General features: G+C 41.6%; 1 protein-coding gene and 1 long non-coding RNA gene across 8 annotated transcripts in view; both read right to left on the minus strand.

Annotated features, from left to right (window-relative positions):
- Window positions 1–352: 352 nt before the first annotated feature.
- On the minus strand, window positions 353–6846 carry LOC127009983 (uncharacterized). Of its 3 annotated transcripts, none has more exons than XR_007762709.1 (5): window positions 6415–6846; window positions 4057–4224; window positions 3417–3549; window positions 1792–1955; window positions 353–750 (listed from the first exon to the last, which is right to left on the minus strand). It is a non-coding gene; the product is annotated as an uncharacterized LOC127009983 (long non-coding RNA). The 3 variants fall into 3 exon arrangements; XR_007762708.1 differs by lacking the exon at window positions 6415–6846 and adding an exon at window positions 5254–5562; XR_007762705.1 differs by lacking the exon at window positions 6415–6846 and adding an exon at window positions 5247–5562.
- A 658-nt stretch (window positions 6847–7504) lies between these two features.
- LOC127009952 (G-protein coupled receptor moody-like) overlaps window positions 7505–13810 on the minus strand; it is a 204967-nt gene continuing 198661 nt past the window's right edge. For all 5 annotated transcript variants that reach the window (XM_050883514.1, XM_050883557.1, XM_050883547.1 and 2 more), the window contains one exon: window positions 7505–13539. In XM_050883514.1, the coding sequence (XP_050739471.1) occupies window positions 12819–13539 (721 nt within the window). In that variant the 3' untranslated portion in view covers window positions 7505–12818. The remainder of the gene's footprint in view (window positions 13540–13810) is intronic.

A 13810-nucleotide genomic window follows, 5' to 3' on the forward strand; every position in this document is an offset into this window, starting at 1 on the left:
ATGATGCCTGATGACTGTGTTTCCTGTCGTGGTGTAAGTGCCTGTGTGAATCTTTTTAACGTAATGATATATTATTAAGTGATTGATTGCCCCATTGTGTGGCATAGTTGTGCATTCAATAGCTTATTTAATTTTTTCATCAGTTTTACATTACCAATCATCCACACACATTCACGACCTTCTGCTACCCCCAACAGATGAACATCATGTATGAGAGCCTCAAGTTTGGCAACCCTGATAGTGGCGTGTGGAGGCAGGGCTGAGACAGTGTTCCCCCTCACAGTGGAAGTCGGAAAACAAGCTGCGGTTGTTTGCTGTACCTTACTCACATAATGACTGTGCAGAGTAGGTGTGCTTTGTTCTACTTCTTACAGTACAGGACAAAGCAAAAAAATGTAGTAACATGGATATAAGATAAATTCATATATATCCCATACACATATATCCCATACACATATTTCTAGACATGTTTTCTGCCAACACCTTAACAAGGCACCATAACCTCGTATAGGCCAACCGGCCTCTTACAGATTCCTTACATTCTTATGTTCTTAAGAAGCTCCTTCTTAGCTACCTCATCCATTAGTGTCAAATGATTGCTGGTTCTCTACTGGGGGACTTGCACCTGTCTCACTCTTGTTTGATCTCTCACGTGTTTGCTCATGTTTAATCATCTTGTTACCACAATAAACTCTTGTGAAGAAGCTAGAAGTGTGACTCCTACATCACACTGCAGAAGGAGTAAGACGCCTAAAAAAAGAATGGTCAGTTTAGGTTTGAGACAAAGTTTAAAAATTATTTCATTTCATTTCATAGATTTGCCTCTGTGCTCATCTGTCCCATTGGCCTGTGTGTCTCTCTGCCTCAGCTTTTCTTTACATGTCTTAATTTCATTCTCTCCATATTATCTTAATGTACCTTTGTGGTTAGCATGCCCTGACACTCGTCCAGAGGCCTAGGTTTGCATTCCCACTTGGGCAATCACCACACACCTCATCTAGCTGTTCATCCTCCCTTTTGGGTTGGTTAATAAATGGGTACCTCGGGAAATCTGGGGAAGGTAAACTGTAGTAACCTGCATGTCACACTGGCCCTGTGCCCCTGGGTAATGGGTTCTCACCAATCACAGGCTTGAGGGCTAATGCAACGGAGATGAGCACCAAGGCAACACACAGCTATACCATGTGGCCCCATCTTTACCATCATCAGATCACCCTGTCTGATATTCTCCCTCTGACCAGACACACCACATCCTTAACCTCCTGTCTGATATTCTCCCTCTGTGACCAGACACACCACATCCTTAACCTGATGGTGAAGTTGGGTGAAGTTGCCTGTGGACAGGTGGAATAAGTTTATTAAGGCTGATTTCATCCCTTTCATACTTTTAAGGCAGCTGGTATGGAGCAGATGCTCCTTGTTCCTGACAGCCCTGGCAAAAGTGTGCAGAGTGCCACAGCTGAAGGTGCTGACACTCTTGGTGCTCCCATTATCAGAGAACAGCGTCCACTTAGGGAAATGTCAGAACCTTCAGCAGAGATGCTCTGCACCCCTTTGTGAAAGCTACCAGGAACAAGGACTCATTATGGAATCCATTCCTGTATGCACTTGCTCCATATCTGGAGGACTTTCCCTCGGGTCCAAAAGGGGCAATGGGGGATTATGGTGGAATAAACCCTTCTTATAGAGATTCACCATATGTTTGTTCAGGACTAAACTCCAGCCATATCTGAGAGGGTCAGCCAGGGTGGAAGTTGTGGAGGGAGACTTCCAAAACCAGGGTTTTTGTACCTTAAGGTCATCATTTTGAAGTCCATGCTTCTTACAGGTGTGGTGCACTGCTGATCCTGTAAGGTGTTGTCATCCCCATCAGGTGTTGCAAGCCTCCAACACACCACCTTCAATGGCCCAGGAGAAGAGATGCCATGCACACAGCCATCACATCAAATCAAGAGCTGTTGGGGAGAATCTTTAACTTCAGTGTTCTGCAAACTGTAAATTTTACTTGATATATGACTGAAAGACTTCAAAATAAACAATGAACACTCAAACAAATTATTTTTCTTTAAAAACACTATAGGATCATGTTTCTCCAGAGACTCTTTGAAGCAATAATGACTTAGTACTACAAATGATTGTAGATGTGAAAATTTCATGACCGAATTGGTTTATTGCAGAAAGGTCACCAAACTGATTTTCATTAGAACCTGAAATATTTCAAGATTTTGAAAATTCACAATCTTAAAATTTAGCTTATTTTGAAGGAATTTATTATACAAATGGTTTCGGAGGCCATGTTAAATTGTTTTACTGTAACAACTTTTAACACAGTATTGGACAAGGATGAAGATTTTGCAGGGCAGACCCTGTTTCAGACCTTGCCCATTTTCATGGGGTGGCTGCATTGTAAAGAGTCTCTCTGGCACTCCCTCTCAGCACACTTAGTGTTGCTGACTAAAAAGTGGCATGTAATGATAAAAAAAACATGCAAATGAGGTGCTTCCTGTTACAAGGCTAGTGAACGTTTCCATGGAGAAGGCACTGAGCGCCTGCACTGGAAGGCCAACATGTTAAGCTGCATCCTGCATTAATGACCAAGCTCTCCAGCTGTGAACACACCAATGGAGGTGTTGGCTCTTTGGGCAGCTGGGCTGGCCTGCTGATACAGTGACTGGAGAGCTAAATCAAGGTTCTCTTTACTGTTCTGGCAATGAAAATGAGAAATTAAAACAGTTAAAAGATAAAACAGATATCACATGGTGCTGGGCTTGATGCTGCCACAAAGTGGTGGCTGAGTGGTCAGCGTGCGAGCGCAGTGACCTGGAGGGCCCAGGTTCAAGTCCTGCCCACCACTACGAGCAGAAATATTTCAGTCATCACCGACTGGCTTAAAACTCTATATATGTTGTCCTGATGATCATCAATCAACCTGTACTCAAGAAAAACTCTCTAAACATGAGTAATACAAGATAGCACTACAAATGGGCTGGGCTGGGCTGGCCATCAAGTCCCGTCAAGAAAGCCTACCAGTGCAATATACCAAACAAAAGAAGAAAAAGTGAATGAATTGTGCGCCTGACATTTCACTGGCCACCAGCACAGGCACATAATGCCATCTGTATAGCAATGTTTGCTAGCCTCGCAACAGGAAATACCTCATTTCCTGGGTTTTATCATTATGCCTCTTACAAGTGCCTTAATCATTCTGACGAAAATAGGGCAAGGTCTGAAACATGCTTTGGCAAATTACCACCCTTATCCAATGCCTTGTTAAAATGTTATTCTTGAAAACAATATAGCATGGCCTCTGAAACCTATAGTAGTGGAAGAAAATACATTATAAACTGTATAACAGCAAGTGATTCTTGTAAGTTGAGGGTTTCCTCTTTTAAAATGGGCAGCGAGGTTTTAAATACCTTTGAGGAAGGAACGCTGGGAGGAAGAGAAAACCGAGGTATGCAAGAACTGTATGCTGACAGGGGAGAGCTGCCTCTGTCTTTATGGAGTTCTGAGGGGCAGACATCAAGACAGGCTCATCGGCACAATCCTCTGCAAAATATACATCTTAATTAGTCACTGTGGTCATATGCTGGGCAAAAATGTACAAAGGGGAGAGATGGAAGAGGCATGGTGTTAAGTACTGTATATACATAATGTAAAAGGTTGGCAGGGTCAGAAATGAAAAGAAGTGTGGAATATGGAAAAAGTGAGAAGCCAGTTGAGGAAAGTTCTGGTACAGTGTGGTCAAACTGCACGGATGGAGAGTACAACAGTTGTGGAGGAAAAAATAATGTTTAGGTGTGTGACAAAAGCTTGCTGTGAAAATTTATGGGAAGGTGGTCAGACAGTTTCAGTGGCAGAGTGTTTACAACCACTGAATGAACATCAGGAATCCAAAGAGCTAAAGTGATTAACTGGTACAGAAGAGGGTTCCAAGGGTTGTAAATATTATACAAAGGAAATTATCTTTTAAAATTATTTTTCATTATCATAATGGAAACATTTTCAACTTTCTTTTGATTCAATACAGGAATTTCTCCCTCCAAGAATGCTTACTAGTGCAGGAACTCTCCCTGGAGTGAGGATTGTTGCTGTTGCTTGGCCAAAACACCATCCTATAAGAGCTGCTGCAACAACACCAACTACTTCATCTGTGGCAGCTGCAGCACCATGATGATATATCCACTGGCCATTAAGAGTGGTGGGCCAATGGGTCACACACACCTGCAAGTTCATGAAAACAATAAATGAATGGAGAATGCTCCATCAGTTTCTCTCAAGAGTCCCATTAATTTAAGTACATATATATGGTTACTCTACCTGTCATCACTCCAACCGAGATGCAACCTGACTAATTATTACACCCACAAGATGACATTACTTAACCAGGCCACACAATGAAATTCATTTAGACATGCTGGGTTTATATATGAGAACACTAGCACAATAAATTATGCTCTGCTCAAATCGACTAGAATAAGCCATGCTAGAGGAGAAAAAATGCACTCAATTAAATGGGTCACTACACACTTACGAACTGTAACAACTTGTTGCCCAGATCCTGCTCCTCTGTGTTTGAGATACCAGAGAACCTTTCAGCCTCCCCTGCACCCAATAAATTATACGGCCTCACAGGCCTTGGCAGCATGGTATACATTTATGGCAGTGGTCCATCTGTAAAATAAATTCAAGGGAGATGGTCTAACTCAAGATAGATGGATGGTGGAGATCTACTGTTTATCATAATTTACAAAACAAGTATCCAACGTTAAGTTTCATTAACCAAAGGGGATGCTAAATGGGGAATGTTGTTTTAAAAGGAGTCATGATTTTTTCATGGGGGGGGGGGGAGCCCAAAAAAGCAGCTGGACACTTTAGCCAAAGGACGCCAAAGGGATCCCTGCAACTTAAGGTCTTGTAACTTCACCTATCCTATGGGGAGGGGGCGGCCTTTGCCCCCAACTCAACTCCCACTTATTTTAGTCATTCCAAACTAGTTGCTTTTAAGGAGGAGAGGACTTTGCCAGGCATCGCTCCAGATTCCAAGGTTCAATACCACACAAGGAAAGCCCAGGATTTTGAATACACAAGGGCTGTCCAATGGAACAAACTGCCCACCTCTGTACAAAATATTACTGCTAAGGATAGTTTTAAGAAGTCAACAAAGTCACAGCTCATGTAACCATCTTCCTAGAAAGTAATCAAATTAATGTACAGTTTTAGAATGCAAGTTTTGCACCGTTTACCATTTACCGTTGATGATCGAGGTTTCTGGCCCCGGCCCACTCCTAGTGCAGCACTCGGCGGGAGCCGTCAACCTCGATAATAATTCTCGATGCACTTATTCGCAAACGTCGTAGTGAGTGTCTTAATTTATATCCTGAATAGCCTACTGATGTCCTTTTAATAAACTTGGCTTCAGTTCAGTTTTCATGTCTGATATTTTCAGCATAGTATCATAATTATATCCAACGATTATTTCCAACTCACTGAACACTCATCACACACAATCTACCTTCGAGTACAAACACTAATTAACAGCCATGATCGATTATGTTACGAATTCTCTCAATTTCAGTCTGAAGAACTACAGAACACTGGTCATGCACATGATGTAATTTTAACATTGAATTATTCTATGTATTTATTTTGTAAGTAATTATTCTCACACATTGTAACATCACCTTTAGAACTAAGTTTACCCCAAGCTTAGATTGCATTGGCAGGACCCAAATGGAAATTAGTCTGCGGACGACCTTGTGTCAAGTTCAACCTGCTGGGGAGTGTGCAATGGAGGCTGTGAAATGCAATCATGTATAACTTCCAAATAAGCAATCATGCATATCAATCAGTCAATCAACATTATTTAAATAAAAAAAAAAATAAAAAAAAAAAAAACGTTGAATAAAACCACAGGTGATATGGGTGTATGTCGAGCTCGTGAAAGGGTGCATGAGACCCGAAATTGACCTCTTCCTTTGGACACTTTACTTTTGTCTGTAGTGGGGGCAGTGAGAAGCGGGCAAACACTGGAATAATACCCTTTTTTCTTGACCTTGATCCGTTTCCTTTGATGTAAAAAAAACAGCCGGCCGGGCGTGGTGTTGCCCTTCACATGCAGCTCAGGGGCCAGGGGGAGGCACAATATTAAGGACTGTCTAGAGAAAATAAATTATACTCTAGAATCCTTGGGGAGGCACCACCTGGCGATCGACTGGCGTATGAATGGCCAATTAACCTGATTGATTGATTGATAGTTTATTACAAGTAAACAACAAAGGAGAAGGGAGGAGCATGCCATCCCAACCCCCAGGCAGTACAGTGTGTGATTATACAACTAAGGATACGTGTGAAAGTAGCGCCAGGAAACTAAAAAGATACAATGGTAATAATCTTCCAGTAATTCACTTCCACCTGCGCGCTGCTCTTAGGTAATGGTGTCCAGGTGGCAGTCAACTCGTGTGCTCGCTTAATTGCCCTTCTCTGTTCCTCCGAGCCATAGCGTACTCTTTTGTATTTATATAACCAATCCTTCTTCAGTGTTTTACGGGTTTCACTTTGTAGTCACCGCCGCCCTTCCGCACAGGACGACCCTAATGTGTTTTTTTTTTATCATTTATTGCCTCTATACTCATTACTTGCTATTCACTTCCACGAGTCCTCCGTTTTCTCCTTTATCATGGCTATCATTTTACTTAAGTTTGCGCCCAGTGTCTGCTCAATCCTGCTTGGACGGGTGAAGGATTCGGGATTAGGGTACAGTTGGTTTATATTGCCTCCATGACTACTTGTATCCAGCTTAACCCCATATATAGTCCCGCATTGCTGTAGGTGCCCTAAAAACTGAATTGATTGATAATTGACCCTAATGGCCTACCACACTTACCTCAATGTTGCCTTTGTCATCATTCTTGTCGCCACTGCTGCCCTGAGCTCTTCATTTAGCCTTAGCGTCTGTCTGTCCGTGTTCCTCCATCATCCAATGTTGCTGGATCCAATAATAATGACGCTTCTCGGCGCCTGTGATGGTCCCTCGCATCACACAACAGTCGGCAAGGTACACTGACCTCCACCTTCCTTTTGGTCTGGCCCATAACTGCCGGCTTCCTCTGGCGTGAGCTGCTGGGTTCGGAGCTTCGAGCGTCGAGCGAGTCATCCTTCAGTTCCCGTGAAGCAAGAACTATCACCATGCATCAACTAACTCCACTTACCTGGTACAGTCATCATCTCCGGGGGTACTTATGTTGGTTAAGACAAACTACACATGTACTATTTCCACTATCAAACTATAATTAATTCACTATGTATTTGTCTCCTTTTTTTTCATTATTCTCCTTATTCTATTGTCATATTCTTTTACTTTTCATATCTATGATTGCTCATAAAGGGGATTGTTTCGGTATCATTCTTTTCCTCGATGCTCTTTCATGACTCTCAATAATAATAAGAATAAGAATAAAAATAACGTTGATAAGTGGAATAGATGGGAAAATTATCCTTGTACATTGCTTAAAAAGTTTATTCATTTCATAACTGTACAAAATCAACCTAAATCTATGTAAACTTAACCATGCCACGAATTGAGTCAAATTCAATCATTCATTTCACCAACAAGCTCACCGCGCTGACGACACCGCCTTGAGCCACTGCCGGGTACAATGTTGTAGAGAAAGCAACTATTTATATATACAATGTTTTTTCTTCCCTTTCTTTCCCGTGGAAAATACTGGTCGTGAGGTCCTCAGGGAGGTCGTTATGCGGCCGACAAGCAAGCAATGTCACTGACGCATCAGATCCACCAAAAGAAAGACTGATCACCGCATTGTGCTTGTCAGTATTGCGTCTGTGTGCTGTATGAGGCTGACAGTGATGGACAGAGCCTCGCACACCACCATTAAATATAACTTTGCTCAGACTGTTCTAGTTGGTGAAGGTGAGACTGCCAGCACTGGACACAAGCACACAGGAGGAGGGCAGGCGACCTACACTCAGCACTACATCGGACATAAAGGTTCACTGAGCAGTGGCCAAGCAGTCTGTAGATGCAAAGTCACTATATCTAAACATTGCTATATTTTGCACAATATGATTATCACAATAGTACTTGATCATTTTCTATATACAATATCAAGTAATTATCTAACAATGCTTTGGCATTACATAACCCTGAAAAGTCTAAGAAATCAAGATTTATATCTATACAGAAACTGACAAATTATGTTTTGTGTAATAGTTATTTACAATCCAGTCTAAAATATTTACAGTAAGACTTAGCAAGGACTTGAGAAGGAGGCTTTGTGGGTCAGGACCAAGGATTCTTGAGGTTCAGAATCCTTGGTCGGGACAGTGGAAGTGACAACAATGGATGGCTTGTGGACGAACGGTTACCTCGTGGACACACTCGTGACCCTCCGCGGCCCGCCTCAACGACGTGTTCTCCCCTCGTTTCGTCACATCCTTCTCTGATTCTTTTCAAACCTTTACTGAATATCTATCACAGTTCATGACCCTCATCATATTGTAATCCTAATCCCAATTATTAAAAAAAGCAGTAGGGATCACCCTGCTTCATGACATCACTGACTCCCTCTTGGAAATACTGCTATGGGTTGATACGGACACTGCCTGGATTGCAAGACAAAAGCATTGGCATACAAGTCTCGTGAAGTAGGATGTTTCAGAATGTTAGACAGACAGCTTCACTGACAAGAGCTGGAGTAGAGATTGGGTAAGGTTTCCACAGAGATGTCATGGTGGCAGAGGTGAAGAGGAACAGTTCAAACAGCAGGCAACATGTAGAGAACATGATTTCAACCATCCCACACACCAAGCACATGCGTCATGGTTGGTCTGCATGACCTGCACGACTGTGAGGTACTTGGGGAGCAGAGCAATACTTTGGAACACAATTTACAATAACATTTTTGATGTACTAAAATCAAAATGCAATAAAATGAACTTCTGCAACTATGTAACTGTTATAACAGGACGTTAAATATTGTACTGTCTTTAGCTTTCAACTGCAGGCATCCCTTTCATTCTAAATATAAACTTTAAAAAAATAATTACTTAACAGAATTTTCTTACAGAAGGGAACAGACAATGACAGACCTACATGACAAAGCCACAACAGCATTACCAAAGCATGAGAGCCAAGAAACTATTCATGATTGGCATCACAGCTTAGCCTTGCTGGGGAGTTCTGCATCAAGGTTGTGTTGATATCAGTGAATGGTTCAATAAACTGCAATAAAACACTTAAAGTTAACTATGAACTCTATTCACACCAACTGTTTTCACACTTATTGCCTTATTAATCTGATGACTAAGTAGAGGGAGAGGTGATACCAATGTGAGGGAATAAACTGCATGTGGCCTCAGTGCTCACCCTTTCTCTTTAGCCCATTACCCCGGGACACAAGGCAAGAGTGATATCCAGGTCATTACAGTTTACTTCTCCCCAGATTTCTCCAGATATCTATTTACCAATTGGCCTGAAAGGGAAGGTGACAACTGGCTGGACTCTGCCAACTGCCCTGGCTGGAATTAAACCCAGGTCCATGGTATCATATTTAGGTGTGCGTGAGTGGTCGTGGTGCTTCAACCCAGGAAAAGAAGGCAACAGATATGAAGGATGAAGTCTCCCAGGCATTGAATGGTATTCAAATAACTGATTCAAGATTCACAAATGGAGGTAATATATTGTCATGAACTTTGATAATGAGAACACAAGGGATGAGGCTTCTCAAAAACTGGAGTCTGTTGAGCAAATTAGTACCAAGAGTGTTAGAAAGATGAAACCAAAGATCATGATATGCAATGTGTGTAAAGAGAAGACCAAGGAAAAAATAAAGACCATCTTAGACACAATTGAGGGTGTTCAGAATAAGATTGAGCTGATTTTTAGTAAGTCTGTAGCTGGCAGTACAATGCACTACATTTTGAGGTGTGACCCAACTGCGAGAAAGCTGATTCACAAGAATCACAAATTAAAATTAGAATGGGGAATATACACAGTGAGAGACAGATACCATGCAATCATATGTTATCATTGTCAAAGATACAGCCATCTTGAGGCCAAATGCTCTGCCAAGAACAATGGAGAAGCCCCAAAATGTTTCAAATGCGCCGGTGATCATAAATTGAAGGATTGCTCCATGGCTGAAAAGAAATGCATAAATTGTGTGAGGTACAAGAAGCCTAAAATCAACCACTCAGCAAATGGCCAGTGTTGTGTAGTTCTCCAGATTGAAATTGAGAGAATTCGTAACATGACCGATCATAGCTATTAATTAGTGTTTGTACTCAGAGATAAATTGTGTGTGATAAATGTTCAGCGATTTGGAAATAATCGTTGGATATTTAATTGTGATACTATAACGAAAATATCAGACATGAAAACTGAACCAATGGATATTTGTGATATTATTTGTGAAAGCAATTAAGACACTCACTCACTACAATGTTTGAGAATAAGTGCATTGAGGACTATTATTGAGACTGACATTGTAATTGTTGACGGCCGTCGTAGAGCGGTTCACCAGCAGTGGAGCAGGGCCTGAAACCTCCTCAACGGTAAACAGTAAATGGGAACCACTACAGCTGTGGAGGGCTATTAGTACTTTCATCCATCTTTATATGTGTGCAGTCCACCCAGTGACAGTGAACTTTGACAAAGGATTGGAGCAGAGAAAGTTTAAGATGTGTACCAAAGCATTATCACACTGTGGTGGCTGAATTACAAACTTGTAACCTTTACTATTTGTCCATCAGTACAATGGTTGATCAGGTTATGATATAACATGTCACATTTTTACCAGTTGTCAAGTTCACAATTTCTTGATGTCTGTCTGTCCCTGCCTGGTCCCTGCCGGGGCACCAAGGGTTGCAGCGTGGAGGGTTGCCTGTTGTGCAAGATACTTGTCCTACCAAGGAATAATCATTCATAATGAAAACTCATTGTGAACCATTAATTAAAAATTTAGAAGATAGGTATTCTTTGTGAAAAGAATTTTAACTCCTCACTGTAAATTAAGAAATCAAGATTGTACACCCCCACCCACACCCACACCCACATATATATATATACATTTTTTTTTTAAATCACCATTGTTTAAGCAACAGTTAAGATATAAGACAACAATTATTTTGTAACCTTCAGGTATGAATAATATAATACCATGACTAAATGTCATACAATAATATTTTAAACAACTGTCTAAACCAATTACCAAGTATTAGGGAATGATTTACTGAACAGTGTGTGCTCCAAGCCTTCAAGGAGTACATGACCCTTATAATCAATTGATGAACTGATCAGGCTGATACTTCATATTATGCAGGCAATACAATACATACATCACCCAAAATTACACACACATTACTCATTTTAAATCACTTTCACATGAACAAAAATGCAGCCAACACAAATATCTCAGGTGAGTGAACAGTTGCAGATAATCATTAAAAATATTAACCCTCTCACACACCATACGTTTCAATAAGTTTTCTTTTCCGCGCTCATTTCAAACATTGGGTCTCTTGGTGGTTGAGACAGTTTTTTTAGCGCGCCGAAAATTTTTGTTTCTCAGCTACTTTCTTCCCCTAAACCTGCATTTATCATTATACATAATATATCAATGGCTTCCTTATTTGTTGTATTTTTTCATGAATCAATAAAGAAATAATAATAGTAATTCATAGGACCGTTTATGGACATGGAATAAAGTGCGCATAGACAATTTTTCTACTTAGGTCGTGTTCCCACCTCCACAACTTAAAACTTCGTGAGTCAACTTTTCAAGGTCTAGATGTATTTACAACAGCAGAATTTTATCAGGATTCTTATGGTTCCTTCAAATCTCCAATCGGACAATTTGCACCATGAAATATTTGCGGAAAAGTAAAAATATTGAGTAGGGGAGGAGGGAACGGGTCTAGCGGGAACGGAAGTATGACTCCTGTCCTGTCTTCCATGCTGTCCCATTCCGTGCCTTCCTTTCCTTCTTTCATCACTTTCTCTCGCAAAGTGGGGAATGCTTTCTGTTTCACTCTCACCACTACTTTCACTGTCTGAGTACAAGAGTGGGTAATATTCCTCAGGTTTCAGGGGCCTCCGTGCCATTACGTATTTACGTCCTTGCATAATTCACAAAATATAATACGCTACTGCCTGTAAAGAGAATAGAATACAAATTACACCCAATCAAATCACTGTATTGCACTATGTAACACTATTATCACTGTTATGCCATGGGGCGCATGGGCGCGCGGAAGCCCACAAAAAGTTTAAAGCTCACAGCAGCGAGATGTTCAGATTCACTGGTCAGAGAGTGACCGGAAACTGTCTTTGTTTTTTCAACCGCGCTCAAATCTGTGCACGCGGAGAGTGTTGCCAATTACTTCATTTCGGAGAGGGTGAGGAAACTTACCCTCAAACAAAAAATGACGCGATTGGAGTGAATATAACTATTTAAAGGTAATATCTTTGTTCAAATTGACGCCAATGGCGTCACGATGCACTTTGGCCCCAAAATTGTTACACGCCATTGGCGTCACGGTGCATGAGAGGGTTAATCTAACTAGAACATAAGTCTCTAGGAAAAAAAATACACACAGTTATCCTTAAATGAATGTGTGTGTGTGTGTGTGTGTGTGTTTAAGTAACTATACAGTATGCAGTGCATTTCAACTGACAATGTAACCCAGTTAATCTTTTGGTATTATGGGATGTCTTCATGACAGCAGTTTGTGCTACAGTGCAGATATCAGCAGTGGTGAACACATAAAGTCTGATGGGAATACATAGAAAACTCAACTTAAACCATAGATTCAGAGTCAGGTTTAGAAAGAGTAGTTCCATTTTTGGTCAACCAATGTTCTGTGTCCAGTAATGAGTCCTCTTCATCTTCCTCCTCTACCTGTCTCTCCTTTTCTTTCTTTTCCTCTTCTTCCTTATATGAATCAGCTTCACACTTATTTTCTTCTTTCTTGTGCTCATCCAGAAGTGGCTCATCAGGAGACTTCTTTTGTTGGTCTGAGAACACACTGTCACTGGCCGCTGAGCTGCCACCCTCAGGGATAGCTGTGAGGCGGCACTGAGCAGCTGGCATGGGGTTCCCTGAGACTGCCTGGTCAGCTTCTGAAGCACAGGAGTCATTGCCAGGGTTGTTGGCCTTGGTTGAGGTTAAGTTGGGCTGAGGGCGGGAGGAGATGCTGGCCTTTTCCCAGAAAAATCTGCGGCCATGGTGCCGCTTAAACCTCGGGAAGACGCGCGACAGGCAGTCCACATAGGCATCGCGGTACTGACGGTTCATGAGGACGTACACCACCACGTTCAGGCAGTATTGTAGCCAGTAAAGGATGTGGACAAGAAGAAACCGAACTGGTCTCTTCACCAGAGGGTCTACTGCATGTATCATGGCAACAGGCACACTGCAGACCAGGACCAGGAGGAAGATGATGAAGATAGTGCGTGCCACTCGCATGTCCCGCCGATTGGTGTTAAGTCTCTGGCTCATGGTGGAGGACTGGCGGGAGCTGGGGATGGGGAAAAAACTCTGTAATTTTATGATGCAATGATAAATGAATGCAAAGTTGATCCAAAGTTTCATAACCTTCTTGTTCCATAAGCCAATGATACAAATAGATCTTATTATTCCCCCATCTGTTGAAAAGGCTAAAATGATTTCTAGGTGAGGTTTACACTCCTGATGCTCTGGACTTCATGGGCAAAAGCCATCAACTACTTTATAGCAGTGTTGTTACTTAAGCCCGTGTCAGCAAGCTCTCAGTTCATCGAATAATTCAG

Source organism: Eriocheir sinensis, chromosome 4, assembly GCF_024679095.1.
Source record: "Eriocheir sinensis breed Jianghai 21 chromosome 4, ASM2467909v1, whole genome shotgun sequence".
In the NCBI taxonomy this organism is placed as follows: domain Eukaryota; kingdom Metazoa; phylum Arthropoda; class Malacostraca; order Decapoda; family Varunidae; genus Eriocheir; species Eriocheir sinensis.